At 50.1% G+C, this 16,659-nt stretch overlaps 1 protein-coding gene across 7 annotated transcripts in view; it reads right to left on the reverse strand.

The window, feature by feature from the left end:
* Nucleotides 1-722: 722 nt before the first annotated feature.
* The window catches only part of ANKS1B (ankyrin repeat and sterile alpha motif domain containing 1B), a 1,089,048-nt gene continuing 1,073,111 nt past the window's right edge, over nt 723-16,659 (reverse strand). For 2 of the 7 annotated variants that reach the window (XM_066262341.1, XM_066262320.1), the window contains 2 exons: nt 6,203-6,370; nt 723-2,694 (listed from right to left, as the gene is read on the reverse strand). In XM_066262341.1, coding sequence (XP_066118438.1) covers nt 2,587-2,694; nt 6,203-6,370 — 276 coding nt within the window. In that variant the 3' untranslated portion in view covers nt 723-2,586. Of the gene's footprint in view, nt 2,698-6,202; nt 6,371-16,659 lie in introns of all 7 variants that reach the window. The other 5 variants (XM_066262329.1, XM_066262314.1, XM_066262348.1 and 2 more) reach the window with 4 other exon arrangements.

A 16,659-nucleotide genomic window follows, 5' to 3' on the forward strand; every position in this document is an offset into this window, starting at 1 on the left:
CTCCATTGGAGCAAAGTTTGCCCAGGCACTGAGGATGGCTCCATGGCCTTTGCCTCAGGCACTAGAATAGCTCTGGTTGCCATGGAGCAATGCCCCAGATGGGCAGAGCATCACCTCCTAATGGGCATGCCGGGTGGATTACAGTCGGGCGCATGTGAAAGTCTGTCTCTCTGCCTCCCCGCTTCTCACTTCAGAAAAATACAGAAAAAAACAAAAACAAAAACACCAGAAAGCTCTCCACCCTTGGCTCACACATGCAAAGAAGGTCATGTGAGCACACAGCATGATGGCAGCCGCCTGCAAGCCAAGAGCAAAGACCTTCGAATGAAACCCACCTTGCCAGCTTAGACTAGATCTTGGACCTTCCAGCTTCCAGAACTGTGAGAGATAATTTTGTTGTTTAAACCTCTCAGTCTATGATATTTTGCTCTGGCAGCCTGAACTAAGACAAACCTGCAGCTCTTTTGCCCAGCCTCCATCTATGCTACCCCCTATAAAGTGACCCAGTTTGCAGTCCGTCCTCTTTCAGGAACTGCTGGTTTGGCAATTCCTCCTCATAGCCCACTTTAATATTTCAACTAAGACACTGGGGGCATTCTGGCTGAAAATTCAAGCTTTAAAGGCCACTGTATCTTAGACTGGCTGAAGTTGGAGATGAGCAAATTTTCTTAATATTTTTGCCAATGAAAAGATCCCTTTAGCTGTGGATGCTGAGAAGGCTGGTCCTTTGGTTCCATTCCTACAGGGAAGCAGGGAGTTGCTCACAGAACGATGTCAAGCACCACTGGCTGTACAATTTCCTTTTTATTTTGTGTGCTTTTTTTTTAGAGGATATAAATAATGACAAAAATTACAAAATTTATAACTGGAAGCCCAAGCATATTTACACATAGGTTTCTGTATCAGCAAAGCTACTATTTACTTTGCTCCTATACAATTTCCTTTTGGTGCCATATACGTGTTATTTTTCTCTCTGTTTACTACGTACATATCAACAGTGAGTAGGCAAAATATGTCCATGGAACTGTTCAGTTCAAGTAATTTAATATAGTATTAAGTTCTTCCACACTGAGCTAAAACCATATACATTTGTCAGTTTGAAATAAAAGTTATCTTTCCAAACTCATCAACTGATGAATGTAACTGATAACCTCAGGTTTAAAAGAATATCTGTTAATTAAAAAAAAAAAAAAAAACAACATTAAGACAATCCCACAATTTATCAATAGCGCTATAATGAACTTCAAAATGATTCACAATCTGATTGGTTAGAACAATATTCATTAAAATGTTATTTTTTTCCTATAATGATATTGGTACTGTTCATATAATTTGATTCTACATAAATATACATTATGGTGTTTATCATACAAATACTTCACAGAGACATTAAAAAAATTAAAATACCTTAAAGAAATGTAAGTAAATTTTATTTAATCAAATAGTAAGCAAACATTTATTTAGTTTTCTGTTTCAAGAAAAGAGTTTTATTACTTTGGAATTTCTTTTTTTTTTTTTTGTATTTTTTATTTTTCCTAGAAAACAAATTTTTGCAATAGAATTTTATTAACACTTTTCTCTCAAACAAGGTTTCCACGACAGAAATCTTGACAGCAGGAGCCCTAGGTTGTTTATTTTTAACATATTCTTTAAAACGCTGTTAAGATTAAAAAAAAAAAAAACGAAATTTGCGCGCTTAGGGCTGCGCCGGCTCTGGGTCGGACGCGTCCGCTCGCCCGCATCGCATCTCCTGCTCTGGGCGGGTGGTCAGGGCTTCCGGTGCCCGAACCCGTCCTCTTGGTAGGAGTGGTAGAGATTGAGTTATTTGAAATGAATCTAGAAACATCCCTCATGACTAACCTAGTTTTCTTATCAATGCATTAATGAAACATTCTTTTAGTAAAAAATATTTAATACAAGACACATTTTTTCCTGTGCATAATAAATTCCTCTGTTTTAAATCATTCGTAAATTTTGAATCAGTTCGTAGATGTAAAGGTTTTCTTTATCCGACATAGTTGATTACATAAAAAAACAACAACCCCCACAAAGATAGAAATTGGGAGAAAGGATTTCCTGGCCACCGTGGGGGTGGTTTTTGTCCTGTTTGTTGCATGAAATGGTCAGCGATATAATGATTTTACAGATGCTCTATGGGGGTGGTTCTGTTCTCAATTCTACTTTTAAAACTGCTGACAGTGAAAAACCCAAGATTTTTTACTTTTAGGCAGTATTAGAGATCCCCTGTACTTTGTTTTTTTAAGGTGTTATCCCCAACTACAGCAAAGCAAGCGCTGGGGCCGAGTCATTAGAAATACCTTGGGTGGTGGCTGCAGGGGGAGTCGGGAATCAGCGGAAATCTCAACTCGCGCCTCAGGGTTGACGGCTGGAAGGTCTCGCCTGCACTTTCTGTCACTTGGTGCAGAAAGAACGTCCCCAGGAATGGCCAGTGGCCTTTCGCCTGTGACAAGACCACACAAACAGAGCAGTCTTCCTCCTGGGCTGGGTGGAAACGGAGGCGGGAAGGAAGGCCTGCTCCGACTGCTCGGCGTGCAAGGCACCACGCGGGCGGGAGGACGGTGAGTATCAGAAAATCGTGGTCTCATACTTGGTATTAATTCCCCTCTTGGCTTCTTGTCCCGGCTCCACAATCCAGGGCAGATTGGCCAGAGTCTTTTGCTCAGATGGGTCGATCTGCTTTAAAAGAGAAAGGCTGATGCCTGTTACGCGGTACCGGTAGGGGGCGCCAGCATGCACCCTAACGCTCCGCCCTGGCTGGACGTCAGGGATAGACGCTTATTCGTTCTTTTGATCACATTTATTGCATACAGACCATGTGCTGTGCTCTGTGGGCACACAGGAAAGCCACTGACCCCACATCAGGGACCCAGGAGAGCTCCCAGGAGGTGGTGAACCAGGGGATGCCACTCCCTGATCAAGCCTCCAGTGATTTCCATCACAGGGCAAACCCCAAGTCCTCGGGGTGAGCTGCCCAGGCTCTGCCTGCCTACCTTCACTCCAGCCACACCGGCCCTCTGCAGCACCCGAGCACCAAGCCCGCCAGAGGGATGCTCCTCTCCAGATCCCTGCATGCTCTACACCCTGATGTCATTCAGCTGGCGGCTCCAACATCCCCTCCTCACCTGTGTGCCCCAGCTTTCCTGCTCTCTTCTCATTGTTATGTTTAATCATTATGTGTTTATCTGTATACTCCACGACACTGTATGCTCAGGAAGACGGGGTTTGGTCTGGTCTGTTCACTACTGTTTCACCAGAACTTAGAAAAGCTCCTGGCAACCCAGTAAACAGTAGCTCATGATAAATACTTGTTGAATAGGTAACATTAAAAGAATGAGGTAATGTCCAGCCCTGGCCAGATAGCTCGGTTGGTTAGAGCATCATCCTGAAAGCGCAGAGGTTGCCAGTTCGATCCCCGGTCAGGGCACATACAGGAACAGATCGATGTTCCTGTCTCTCTCTCCCCCTTCCTCTCTCGCTAAAATCAATGAAAAAAAAAAAAAAAAAGAATGAGGTAATGTCCAAATGGAGACCTGAAGGAAAGCGAATTTGCCTGCCTTCGGGGGAGGGGAACAGCATGTGCCAAGTCCCGGAGGGGAGGGGAGGGGAGGGGAGGGGAGGGGAGGGGAGGGGAGGGGAGGGGAGGGGAGGGGAGGGGAGGGGAGGTGTAGTGAGTTCACAGAAGGGGAGACGAGAGGGGAGGCAACTGAAGGTGAAGAGGTGAGCAGGGCTAGGTCATGCTGCCCCTACAAAGCTCTGAGGACGACCTGGGCAAGTTCTTCACCAAACTGTTGCTTCACTCTGGTGCTTCCACGTCTGCCCCTGGCTCTGGTCCCCAGCTCTGCTCAGCAGCACTGGGCAAGGCAGCTGAGAGGCCTCTCCCATTTCTCTTGCACTGTGAGGTTGGAACCTGCTGGAAGGCCGTGGGAGCCATGCCCACTGGCTTCCTTCCAACATGGTCTGGTTGGGTCCCCATAAGGCTGTGGGGAGCGCTGCACATATTCTCAGGAATCCCAATATTTCCCAGCACTCAAAAACTGGAGCTGAGGGAAACGGAACATGGACACCAGTTGCGGGGGACGGAATCTTGAGGCCCTTAGAGCACAAGAGCATTATGCACTGTGTGTTTTCATAGTTCTCAGGCCTTCCAGATGACTAATATTCGATGAGCCCATATGGTGAGCCCTCAGTGCTCTTCTGGCAGAGTCTGTGGGGGCCAGGGTGACATCAGAGAGAGGCACCTGCCTGGACTGATTTATCCAGTCCACACGAGAATGAATATAACAGTCCAAGAGAAATCACAAAAGGATTCTGAAAACTCCTGGATATTTAGCTCTTATTTTCTTTGTAGGGAAAGATAAACAATAAATCTCCATTCATAAATGCTTCCCAGAATTAAAAGCAGGTGATACGGATGAGTGTGATGAGTGTGGCCTAGAAAAAGCCTTCTCCGAAACAGAGACCTGAATGATGGAAGCAGCCATGCAGAAATCGGGGTGGGGGAACAACCGGGCAGGGTGAGCTTTGTCTTCCAGGGACAGGAAGGCCGTGCGGCAGAGGAGTGTGGTGGGAAACAGGGTTTAGGAGCGGAGGCAGGGTCTGCTCTGATCTGTTTTAAGACAATGGCCCTGGGTGCCGAGTGGGGGAAGGCGTCTGTCAGGTGTGCTACCACAATTCTGGAGAGGAACCTTCCCTGGAGGAGAAGAGGGACACAGCCAAGGAGAGGAGTGGGCAGGTCTGAGACAGCTTTCAGGGGCTGAGAGGACAGACGCTGCTCAAGCTTTGGGGATGCCAGGAACCGAGGGTGGCTTCTAGGTTACGGCCTGAGCAATACGGCGAAGGACTGTGGCGTTCCCTGAGCTGGGCAGGATCAAGAGACAGAAGCAGCGATGAGGGGAAAACCAACAACTCTGCTCTGGGCTTACTAAGTTGCAGATGTCTGTTCAATACCGAAGAGGAAATCGGAAAACGTGAGCCTGGAGTTGTGGGGGCGTGCCGGGCCTGGGAGCCCGGGGCAGAGGGCGCTGAGGTGCCCTGGGAGGAGGAGCAGGGCGACCCCAGTGTCTGAAGGAAGGAGCTTCTGAGGACGCACAATTTCTGTTGATGGCCTGTGATGAGGGAGGGGCACAGAGTGAATGGCTGGGGGGGGGGGGCTTTTTTTGGGGGGGAGACCCCAGAAGTGAGCCTACAAGGAACGCAGAAGGCAGCTGCTGTGGGGACCATCTCCTGGACGTTGAGGTTGTCAAGAATAGTGACAGGCGGAGAGGCCAAAAAGCAGATTGTTAACAAGAAGCCCCAAGGGCACAAAAGGAAGGGCCTCTTTACAAACACTGCAAATGCTATACTTCCCCTGTGACCCTGGGGACAGGGTGGCGGGGAGGAGGGGGTAGTTACAGAAGGAAGGCTAGGCCCGCCTCCCCAGCCCCAGCCTTCCCAGGGTGCCATAGGGCAGGCAGCTGGAGCAGGAGCTGGTTGGGAGTCTTCCAGCTTCTGGGATACCACAGGGGGCTGCTTTGAAGTCCTGAAGGTCTGCTCAGACAGGATGTCTGCAGAGCTGGTGGGAGGGCAGGAGAGGAAATTCTTGGAGGGGGCAGGTGAGGAAGAGGGGCCACACCTTTGGAAGAGACTGCTTCTCAGGAAGCCTCAGCCGGGACAAAGTGCAGGGGATGGGCCACCTGGGCATCCCGCAGCACCGGGCAGCTCTGCTCTGACTGCCCACTGCGCCTCCAGCTCTGGGCAGAGACAGCCAGGGGCTCTGTCACCATGAACCTCTGACAACCTCTCTACAGGCCAGGGGCTCACAAGGGCTTTGCCCCTGGGGGATGGGGGTGGAGGGGCGCCTGAAGCTTCAGGGAACATTGTTCCCAAGCTGGGACCTTCAGAAGAGACTCACCAAAGACGGCACAGTGCCCAGGCCCCTCACACACAGTGCTGCCATAGGAGACAGACAAAATGGGATTTTCCTGGGAGCCTCCAGGTTCAGGCAGATGGTCTCCTGTACTTTGCAGGAACAGGGCTGAGAGGATGACAGACACGTGCCGGGGGCAGGGGTAGGAGGACAAGGAAAAGACGAAGGGAGGGCGGGTCCTGGGTTCTGACCACACCCAGGCCGGCAGGCAGGCGCCCAGTGAGCAGCTCTTCCCTCCCGATCAAGGTTTCCACGACAGCTGTGTCTTCTACTTACCACGGACTTGCGAATGCTAACGCGGGGCTTAGGAATGGGCTTGGAGGGTTTGTTTTCAAAGCTTTCTGGAAGTGTGGAGGAATGCCCCCCTTTCCTCGCTTGTAGTGCAAGCTGGTAAGCCACTTCAAACGCCTGTCCCAGTGTTAGGATGATTTCATAGGCTAAATTCTGCAAGAGAAATGAGAAAGCGGTTACTGTGACCCACTGCAGACGACCTAGAGGAGCCCGTGGGGGGTGAAGCAGTGGGGACCCTGGGTTACTTGCAGTGAGTCTGTGCCACTCTGTGAAGAACGGGACACTCTGGGTTCAACGCAGGGCCTATATGAGACATTAGTCACTGAGGCCACGCACCTGTTTACAGCTGAGCAAAGGAGCCTACTTCCCACTCCACCCCATGTGGAGCAGGCCCCGCCCCCGGCCCAGGAGCCTCTTCCATTCAGAGCCCCGCACTGGTGGGCAGTGGGCTCGGCCCCCAGGCCGTGCAAGGGCTGGGATGAGAGTGCCTAAACGCTGCGTGTGACAATCCCACATGCTCCGCGGGAGGTGCTCCTCAGGAGTTGGGATCTTTCCACCTCCAACATCTGTGATTCAGTGAATCTGAAACACAATCAAAATCTAATTTAGGCGGAGGGGATAGGCATTAGTCATGCTGCCGTGGTGGCTCACCGTCACAGCAGCGAGCGTGCAAACAGAGCCAATTACCCATCTATTTCTCGAGGCATTTGCTCTCTCGGTAGGTTCACTCCATATTTTATCACCAAATCAGCAAGAGACAGGCGATTCTGTCAGGCCCGAGTGCCGCGCCAAGCAGCGCCTGGGAGGAAGTTTCTTTCCTTCAGACCTTCCATCACTTCCCCCAAGACGACTTCCAGCTTTTCTTTCTCTTCTCCAGATGTGGATCAGACTCCTGCCTTCTCTTCTGAGAACAGCTCCACCCCAGTGAGAAAGCAGGACTCTGTCTGACCCCAAAGGTCTTGACAACACCCTGGGGTCACAGCACATTCAAAGTGGGCACCGACTGGTCACAGAGAGCAGGTGTGGTCTGTTTCATTCTGAGGAATGTCCTTAGACTGTCTGTGTGTCCACGGTTTTTCAAAACCACAGAAAGAGCATCCTGCTTACTTGATCTATGCCTCCCACCCCGTTCCGTCCACCCCCATCGAGTGCATGGAGTAGCTTAGTTCCCACGATTCTCACACGATTCTCAGGAGAACTGTGTGGGACTGATCCCACTTGATGAAGACGTAGTGGAAGATGCAGGATGGCTCTCAGAGGCCACGTGGAGGGGCCCATGGGTTTCTGGATCAACCAGATTTCGGATCAATGCCAGACTGAAACAGTCTTAGACCCAAATAGGGAGATGCCTTAGAGAATGAGGGTCAGTTTGACAGAGGACATGTCTTCTCTCCTTTGAGCTACTTGTTGAGAGATGACGGCCCCACGTGACAGGGGTGTGCTTCCTGGAGACATTGGACCTTGCACAGCGAGCCAGGCACCACCTGCCATGAACACGGAGCCCATGTTTGCCTCCAAGCATAAGTCAGACTGGTAAATTTGTAAGGCACCAACAAATGATAGTGGAGGAGGGCTGGCACTCAGCTCTGGCCATCCCTGCATGAAGAGGGCCGGCTCCTTCTGCTGCCTACAGCTGGCACTCATGCCACTGTCAGCTCTGCCTCCTAGCACGTGATGGGTCCCCCTCTGAAAGGTGGACTGGGACTTCTGTAGTCTCCATGTGATGTCGTGGGCTTCTGGTCTTGGTCACCTATCATGGAGAGGCTGATGTCCATTTGTCAGGATAATGTGGCAGATATTTGCGCCCTGATGGGCAACTGGACTAAGGGGAAGATGGCCGATTCAGTAACGCAACACCATGCAGCTATCAGGTGCTGAAATAGGGAGTTTAATGAGCGAGAATTCCTTTATCATTGACCTAAAAACAAGTTCCTCAAAGTGAGATTTACTTAAAGCTCCAGCGTCTTTAAATGAAAGACAGAGACTCCCATTTGAGCAAGTGGGACTTTTCACATGACTATTACGGGAAGCGTCAAGGTTTGGAAGGGACTGGGTAAAAAGCTCTGCCCCTTACTTTTAATTAGTTCCTGGTGTTAGACCAGCGCTCAGGGAAGACTCAGAGAGCAGACTCTGGGCCTGGGGTTTCTTGCCAAATGGCCTTTCCTGGTTTGGCTTCTGTTTTCCCTGACGTCTTGCTTCCTGTTGTATTTTAGAATGCCTTACACAGAGTTCTTCTAGGATTATGTACAGTAGAGAACTGGGCATTGTCACTCCTGTACTTTGTGTCACCTCAATGTTTGAGGCATCGGTTCTGGATGCTGTGCAGGGGTTGTGGGGGAGCCCATGGGCACAAGATGCACAGAACAGCTGGCTTTATGCTGAGCTGTGCCACCAATACACCAGGGCTCTGAGGGGACACACGCTGGTCAGAGGGGACCTGGGACACAGTCTGACCTGGGGAGGAAGGCTCTTTCCTCCTCCTTCTTAGTAATAAACCCACGATTTAAAACGGGAAGAGCCTGACCAGGTGGTGGTGCAGTAGAGCATCAACCTGGGACGCTGAGGTTCAAGGTTCAAGACCCCACGGTCGCTGACTTGAGCGTGGGCCCACCAGCTTGAGTGTGGGATCATAAACATGATCCTGGGGGTGCTGGCTTGAGACCCCCCAGTGAAGGCAATCAATGAGTAACTAAAGTGATGCAACTATGAGTTGATGTTTCTCATTTCTTTCTCTCCACCCTCTCTCCCTCCCTTACCCGTCTCTTTGCCTCTTTCTCAAAACAAAACAAAACAAAACAAAACAAAAACAAAGCAAACAAACAAAACCAGGAAGAAAGTCGTTATCACAGCTGGGGCTCTACCGAGATGAGGCCAAAGATAACCCTGAAATGTCAGTGAGGTTTAGCCCTGTTTCCTCCTTTGCATCCGGCTTGCCAATCCATGACAAGGATGTCCGAGCTGGCCGTGGGGGAGGCTGCCCAGGGAGAAGGCAGCGACCATTCTGGCCCAGGCTCCAGATACGCTGGAAAGGAGTCGCCCTGGACATTTGAGCTCCAGGAGACGCTGCGCAGAGAGGACACAGAGCTCAGATAGACGACCCCAGTCGGGTGGTCCCAGCGCCTGCAGCCCGCGGAGCCAACCCAGCAGAGGCCCCTGATGCTGTTGGGCAGGGAATGGCAGAACTGCTGTGTTCCGCCCAAATCCCTGACTCACAGAACTGCAAACATAATAAAATGGTGGTTTTATGCCTCCAGGTCTGGGGTTGGTTTGTTAAGCAGCCACAGGGAACCGGAACACCATGCGATCCTAGAGAAGGTTGGCGGGGCCCCTCGTTCTGGCAGCGGAGGAGGAACCACTGGTCTCGGAGCTGAGGATGAGCTGGATGCATCAGAGGGCTGATTGGGGAGCCGCCGCTCCAGCCGGCCGTGGGGACGCGGCACATGCCTCGACCATCGCGGCCACAGGTCACGGTAAGCACTGACGTGTCCCTTCACACAGGCTGACCCAAGCCGCAGAGCTGGAGTGTCCTTTTTAGGCGGCACAGTCACTCTTCACGTCTAGTTACTGACTGCCTTCCTGGGGCATAAATTCAAACTCACGAACCTCACCTCTCTCAAATGCTGCGACGCCGCTGTCTCCGGCCGTGGCTCCTTCGGCACCTCCTCGCTTACTGGAAAATTCCCGCCTTAGTCTTTCCGTCATGAGTCTCTAGGAGCACACTTATTATGGCCTTGAGTGTTTTCTACCTTACACACACCACCATTGAAAGAGGGGGCCCACGTGTGGGAGTGTTTGGTGCAGGTGTGGGGGATGATTGCTGGGAAGAGCATGCTCTGAGCTGCACGTTCCTTATCTAAAAACGGGTAACAACACAGGCAGCACCCACCTTACTGGACTGTCACAGAATAACAGCTGACCTAACTAAAGTCAATTCCAGCTGACATTTATTATTTACTGTTTTTTACAGGGACTCTCCTTCAGTCCTGATGAACAAGGCTGTGCTGTGGGGCTATGATTATTCCCACTTTGCATGTGAGATGACTGAGCTCAGAAAGGTAAATAACTTGCTCCTGAAAACAGCACCTGGCTGGGCGGGGGGGGGGGGGGGGGGGGGGGGGGGGGGGGGGGGGGTCCAGGCGCTCTTGTAGGCTGTGCTCTTAAGGGTCCTAGGAGCCGCGCAATGTGCCTAGCCCTGCTGTCAGGACTAGTGGAGAGGCAGCCTCCGGGCAAAGGCTGACTGACCTTTGTGACTTGACATGAACCATCAACACAGGGAGTCTCACCCCGTGGCGGCCCTGTCGGTCATGGGAGGGTGACGTGAGGGATGCAGGCGACACTCCCTCTCCAGCAGACGGTGGAGGCAGGGAGTCACAATTCAATGGGAGCAGTTGCCCTCTGAAGCCCTGACCTTCCACCACGTATTTTATTTTACTTATTTACTTATTAGCGAGAGAGAGAGACAGAGAGAGACAGAGAGATGAGAAGCATCAACTCGTAGCTGTGTCACTTTGGTTGTTCATTGATTGCTTTCTCATACGTGCTGTGATGGCGGCGGCGGCGGGGGGGGGGGGGGGCTCAAGCCAGCAATCTCAGGGTTTCAAACCTGAGTCCTAACTGTCCCAGGTTGACGCTCCATCCACTGCACCACCACTGGTCAGGCCCCGCCAGGTATTTTAATCAGTGGATTAAGAATTGCTTCATTAGCCCTGGCCCAGTAGTTTTGTTGGTTAGAGCATCATCCCGATATGTCAAGGTTGTGAGTTCAATCACCATATCAGGGAATGTAGAAGAATCAACCAATGAGTGCATACGTAAGTGGAACAAATCTATGTTTTTTTTTTCTCTCTCCCTTCCTCTCTAAAATTTTTTTTAAAAAGTTGTTACATTAGAGGAAGCTGAGGAGCCATCCTATTTTAAGGATGGATCCTGATTGTAATCCAGGAAGCAACCTTATTTTTATGATGCAAATGGGAGACTTGTGTAGGCAGCTTGTATTTACTGTGGGCCCATTAAGGAAGCCAGAACTGCAGCGGAACATCATCAGGACACTGGCTGAACTATGTCCAGTGGGGGGATTCGGCCAGTTCGCACCGGTTCGGCAGAACTGATACCTAATTTTTCGTTGAGTTCAGTGGATTGTTAGAGTGGCACTTCTAATTAGGCTTCTTTCTAAGGTGGGCACCTGGGCAGCTGCCCAATATGAAAATCACAAATTTACATTCCTTACTCTTTTTTTGTGTGTGACAGAGACAGAAGGACAGAGAGATATGGACAGATAGGAAGGGAGAGAGATGAGCAGTATCAATTCTTCGTTGAGGCACCTTAGTAGTTGTTCATTGACTGCTTTCCCATATGTATCTTGACTGGGGAGGTACAGCAGAGAGAGTGACCCCTTGCTCAAGCCGGTGACCTTGGGCTTCAAACCAGCGATCTTCCGGTCTTGTCTATGATCCCACACTCAAGCTGGTGAGCCTGTGCTCAAGCCAGATAAGCGTGCAGTCAAGCCAGCGACCTTGGGGTTTTGAACCCGGCCATCTGTGTCCCAATCTGATGCTCTAGCCACTGTGCCACCAGCTAGTCAGGCTATATTCCTTACTCTTTTTGAACGTTCACCTACGCAAAGCGTAGTCTAAGTGCCCATAGTAATGTTCATTCCGTCCACAGGTGAAAAATATTGCAAATGAGGACACCAATCGAGAGGCAATATGGAAATATCTTAAATAACAGTTTTATTGTTTTTTGTTAGGAACTATTTAATATTTTTTCATTACTATTTTAAAACTCTTCCTTATAACAATCTAGTTTTATGTACCTCTTTTATTCTTATTTAAGTACTAAATGCATGAAATAATAAACTATCTTTAGGTATATCTTTTTTTTTTTTAATACTTGAAATGGTCATTAGGGCAGAAAACTGGTTGTTAAATTATTTGAATCCCACCACTGGCTCTTCCCCTGGGTCGGGCTGAGTCCCCGGTGCCCCGCCTCGTGCTGGCCTGCAGGGAGTGCCCAGGAAGTGCCCGCGGGAGGACGTGGCGCAGGGGAGGCTTGTGGAGAAATAAAGAGAAGTCTCCCACTGTCCTGCTTCCTAGTCGCAGGCAGTACCGGGCACACTCACCAATTTGACGTTAGAAAAATTACAGCACAAGGGAAGTCTGTCCCCTAGGAAAATCTCTGACTACCAGATAATTAATTTACATTAACTGGGTGCACTAGGATTTTTCTGTGTTGGAAACTCCTGGTTCAAAAATCTTTTTGGCTCCAGGGTTCAGTGGCACATTTGCAAGAATATTCATTATGGTGTTTAAAATTTTCATTAATAGGGGACTGATTAAGTACTCTGCATAGAGACTCGCAGTGGAACACTAGGCAGCCATTTAAAATGAGAATTGAGTCATTTAAAAAATAGTTAAAAGACTTGTAAGTAAAAATATCTGTATACAAATGAACGCCAAGTGGTGTCTGTCCACGTGCATGGTGATCACTGAGTGCTGGGGCCACAGGGAGGATGTTTCTCTCTTTGTACTCCTTTGTATGTTTTGAGCTTGATTCAAATGCAGATGAATAATTTTAAATTGTAATAAAAAATAATAAGCTTTTCCCTTTTGATAATTAAAAGCAAGAGAAAAGCTTCTGGCTCAAAAGAATCTTACTCGTTCTTTGTTTGTCACCTTGGGGTTCTCAGTGGCTCCTCGTTGGCAGAGAGGGCTGCGAACTGTTTTCCAGGCAAAGTCTAGTCTAGACCCTGTCGGTAGGTGTTGCCGTGGCTCACCTCCCTGGGCCAGCGGGCTGGCCATTCGCTTGGCCAGGATCTCGTTTAGGCGCTTCCAATCCGTTTTCACTTTGGATGTCAACACTAACATCTGCTCAGCTGAAGTTTAGAACACCCATCTCCTCCTTTATCCTAGAACCTCACCACCTCAACTCCAGGGACTGAGCAAAGAGTTGGACCTCCTACTGTACAATTCCTTTCAAGCCCAGGTGCAAAATGCTGTCTGTGGACGCGTTACCTGTGGGCGTGCAGTCAATACACCCTTGTAGCTGTGCCAGGCTTGACCCCTGCACCAAGCCAGACCACCTGTGAACTTGGAGCACATTCTGTGTCCTCTCATAGGGATGATAAAACAGTAGCAGCAGCAACGACCACGTGGCACTGCTGACCACATCCCAGGGACCTGCTAAGTGACTGGTGTGATGATCTTACCCCCACGACCACTTAACAGAGGAGGAATGAGCATCTCTATTTTGTGCGTGAGACGTTCATGATCAGTGAGACTGATTCACAAGTTCACACAGCTAGAAAAAGGCAGAGCTCAGATCTGACCAGATTAGCTAGTGTTTTGTACCATTGGGCAGGCTATCCTGCCTTACTGCTTTCAGAAGTCTGCTGGTTTTCTCCCCCACCCCCATCCCCATCCCCACACTGTCATTAAAGGACACTCTAAAGGACCATCTTGTGTTGGGAGAGTCACTGTATAAATGTCCATTAAGATACTATCACACTACCTGACCAGGTGGTGGTGCAGTGGATAGAGCGTTAGACTAAGACACAGAGGACCCAGGTTTGAAACCCCGCGATTGCTGGCTTGAGTGTGGGCTCATCTGGTTTGAGTAAGGCTCACCAGCCTGAACCCAAGGTCGCTGACTTGAGCAAGGGGTCATTCACTCTGCTATAGCCCCCCGGTCAAGGCACATATGAGAAAGCAATCAAGTGAACAACTAAAGTGCCACAACGAAGAATTGATGCTTCTCATCTCCCTTCCTGTCTGTCTGTCCCTATCTGTCCCTCTATCTCTCTCTCTGTCTCTGTCACACACACACAAAAAAGACACTATCACACAATATGATCTCGTGGAAACCCAGGACAAAAAGTTCTTTCAGTCTCACTGAAGTTTTATTTTCTGAGAGGATGGGGTTAACTCAACAAAAATGATACCGAGCATGTAATGACTGTATTTCCCTGTTTGCCCTGACTTCCAGCAAGCTGAGAGCCAAATTTGTGGCTCAGCCTTAATAAGGATGTAGAACTCTGTGGTCTGCATGCTGACGTTAAAAATTTTCACTTGGTGGCCCTGGTCGGTTGGCTCAGTGGTAGAGCGTCGGCCTGGCGTGTGGGGGACCCGGGTTCGATTCCCGGCCAGGGCACATAGGAGAAGCGCCCATTTGCTTCTCCACCCCCTCCTCCTTCCTCTCTGTCTCTCTCTTCCCCTCCTGCAGCCAAGGCTCCATTGGAGCAAAGATGGCCAGGGCGCTGAGGATGGCTCCTTGGCCTCTGCCCCAGGCGCTAGTGTGGCTCTGGTTGCGGCAGAGCGACGCCCCGGAGGGGCAGAGCATTGCCCCCTGGTGGGCAAAGCATTGTCCCTGGTGGGCGTGCCAGGTGGATCCCGGTCGGGCTCGTGCGAGAGTCGGTCCGACTGTCTCTCCCCGTTTCCAGCTTCAGGAAAAAAAAAAAAAATTTTTCCCTTGGTGTTGATGGTTCCTTTTTAGTCTGTATGCTCCCTAATTCAGGTCTGTATTTTCAGGTGTGTCATACCTATCTGTGCAGGCTGCCTTAAATCCTTTATGGGAAGAGGCACAGTATAAACGGTGCCCATTTGTTCGCGTAAACATTTATTCAAGGGCTTACTTCGTTTAACCCACTACTGCCGAAAGAGCTGGGATGGTGCCTCTGACACAAGCCTCCCTATTGTCTGGTGAATGTGACAGAAAAGGAAGTGAGCTGTGCTGTCTACAGCAGACCACTCTGACCTGTCGACCCACACTTTCCTTTAGATTGAAAAAAACATCAGCACATTTTAGTGACAAATTGAAGGAACAAATAAATATGTTAGTTCCACAGACCCGGAAAGCTGCAGGCCCAGACCTGGCTAATTCTTTGGCCTCCAGGGGGTGTGGTGCTGAGGGGGATGACCAGAGGCTACCCCTACCCACACCTGAAGAGGGCACAATCACAGACATTCGAGCAAGAGCTGTGTCTGCAGCAAGCACTGGTGAGGTGGGCAAGCTAGAGGCGGCGTGAGGAGCCTCAGAGGTTGCTACCCCAGTGCTGCTGAACAGGGACCGTGTCTGCATCAGCTGCATGGGCTAAATCCACCCCGAGCTCCCCGTCTAGGGCACCTGCCACTGCCACCAAGGAGATGGCACTAAGGAGGTCTGGTCCAGGTGACCTTCCCACCCTGGGAGCTCCAGGATTCTCTGATCAGAAGCTGTTGTCTGCTTTTCCTCCAGCCAGCCAGGGGTTCAGTTTAGAGATGTTTGTACCCAGCAGCACATGACCCAGAGGTCTGACTGTGGGGCTCCCCGATCCACCAGTCAGTGCTTAAGAGATGCAATGGCCAAGGCTCTGGCTTTCTTCTCAGAGGACGTCCTCATTGCAACAGTCATGCCCCACACTATTCCAAATGGCCAAGTATCTTGCCTCTTATAAAATGGCTCTTGTTTCTGGCAACACATCCTTTTCCCAACTCTCCCCATTGCCTCCTGAGTTGCTGCTCATCCTGGAAGACTCACCTGGGGCACTATATCTCCCAGGAGCCTTTGCTGCATTCCTTTCCCCCAGCCCCAGGCTCAGGCAGGTGCCCCTCCTCCACTGGCCCCAGAGCACCCTGGGTACCGCTCTGCTCATTACAGGGTACTTATCAGGATTTTCTCCTTATAGGTCCCCCCTCCCACTTGACGGACCTCCTTGAGGGCTCTAGGTACATTTGACTCTGCATCTCCAGGGCTTGGGTGTTCCACAAACATTTGTTGGAGGAACTGGGGAAAGAAGCTGCCTGGCAGGTCCCTAAGATAAGAGGACTTGCACCTTAAGGACAAGGGAAGGGTGACTGTGGATGGCCAGAGTCACCTCTTGCCTTCTCCCTCTCTCCCACATGGGCAGAGCTGGATGAACAAATACAGGTAATGCCGTCGGGGGCCTGGAGGCAAAGGAGAGTGTTTTTCCACCTGGGTCCTCTGTGAAGTCTCTGAAAAGCCACATTCCTCTTTTGGCTGTGTTTTGCATGTGCTTTTTGTTTTTTGAGACCCAGGGCAAGCTTCCGCTACAGCTTGTTTCACTCAAGTCTTGAGGCAAAAATAACAGAATATTTTGGGCGTATTCACAGAATTCATTGACATCTCTTTAGCGCTAACATCTTGAGTTCTCTCAAGTGCAAACCAGAGATATTTTTTTTTTTTTTTTAGTGTGTGTGTGTGTGAGAGAGAGACAGATGGAGAGAGATGAGAAGCATCAACTCATAGTTGTGGCACCTTAGTTGTTCATTGATTGCTTTCTCATATGTGCTTTGACTGGGCGGCTCCAGCTGAGTCAGCGACCTTGAGGTCATGTCTATGATCCCATGCTCAAGTTGGGGACCTTGGGGTTTCGAACCTGGGTCTTCAGCATCCCAGACCAATGCTCTATCCACTGTGCCACCGCCTGGTCAGGCCAGAGATTAATCTTT

This window comes from Saccopteryx bilineata, chromosome 1 (assembly GCF_036850765.1).
Source record: "Saccopteryx bilineata isolate mSacBil1 chromosome 1, mSacBil1_pri_phased_curated, whole genome shotgun sequence".
In the NCBI taxonomy this organism is placed as follows: domain Eukaryota; kingdom Metazoa; phylum Chordata; class Mammalia; order Chiroptera; family Emballonuridae; genus Saccopteryx; species Saccopteryx bilineata.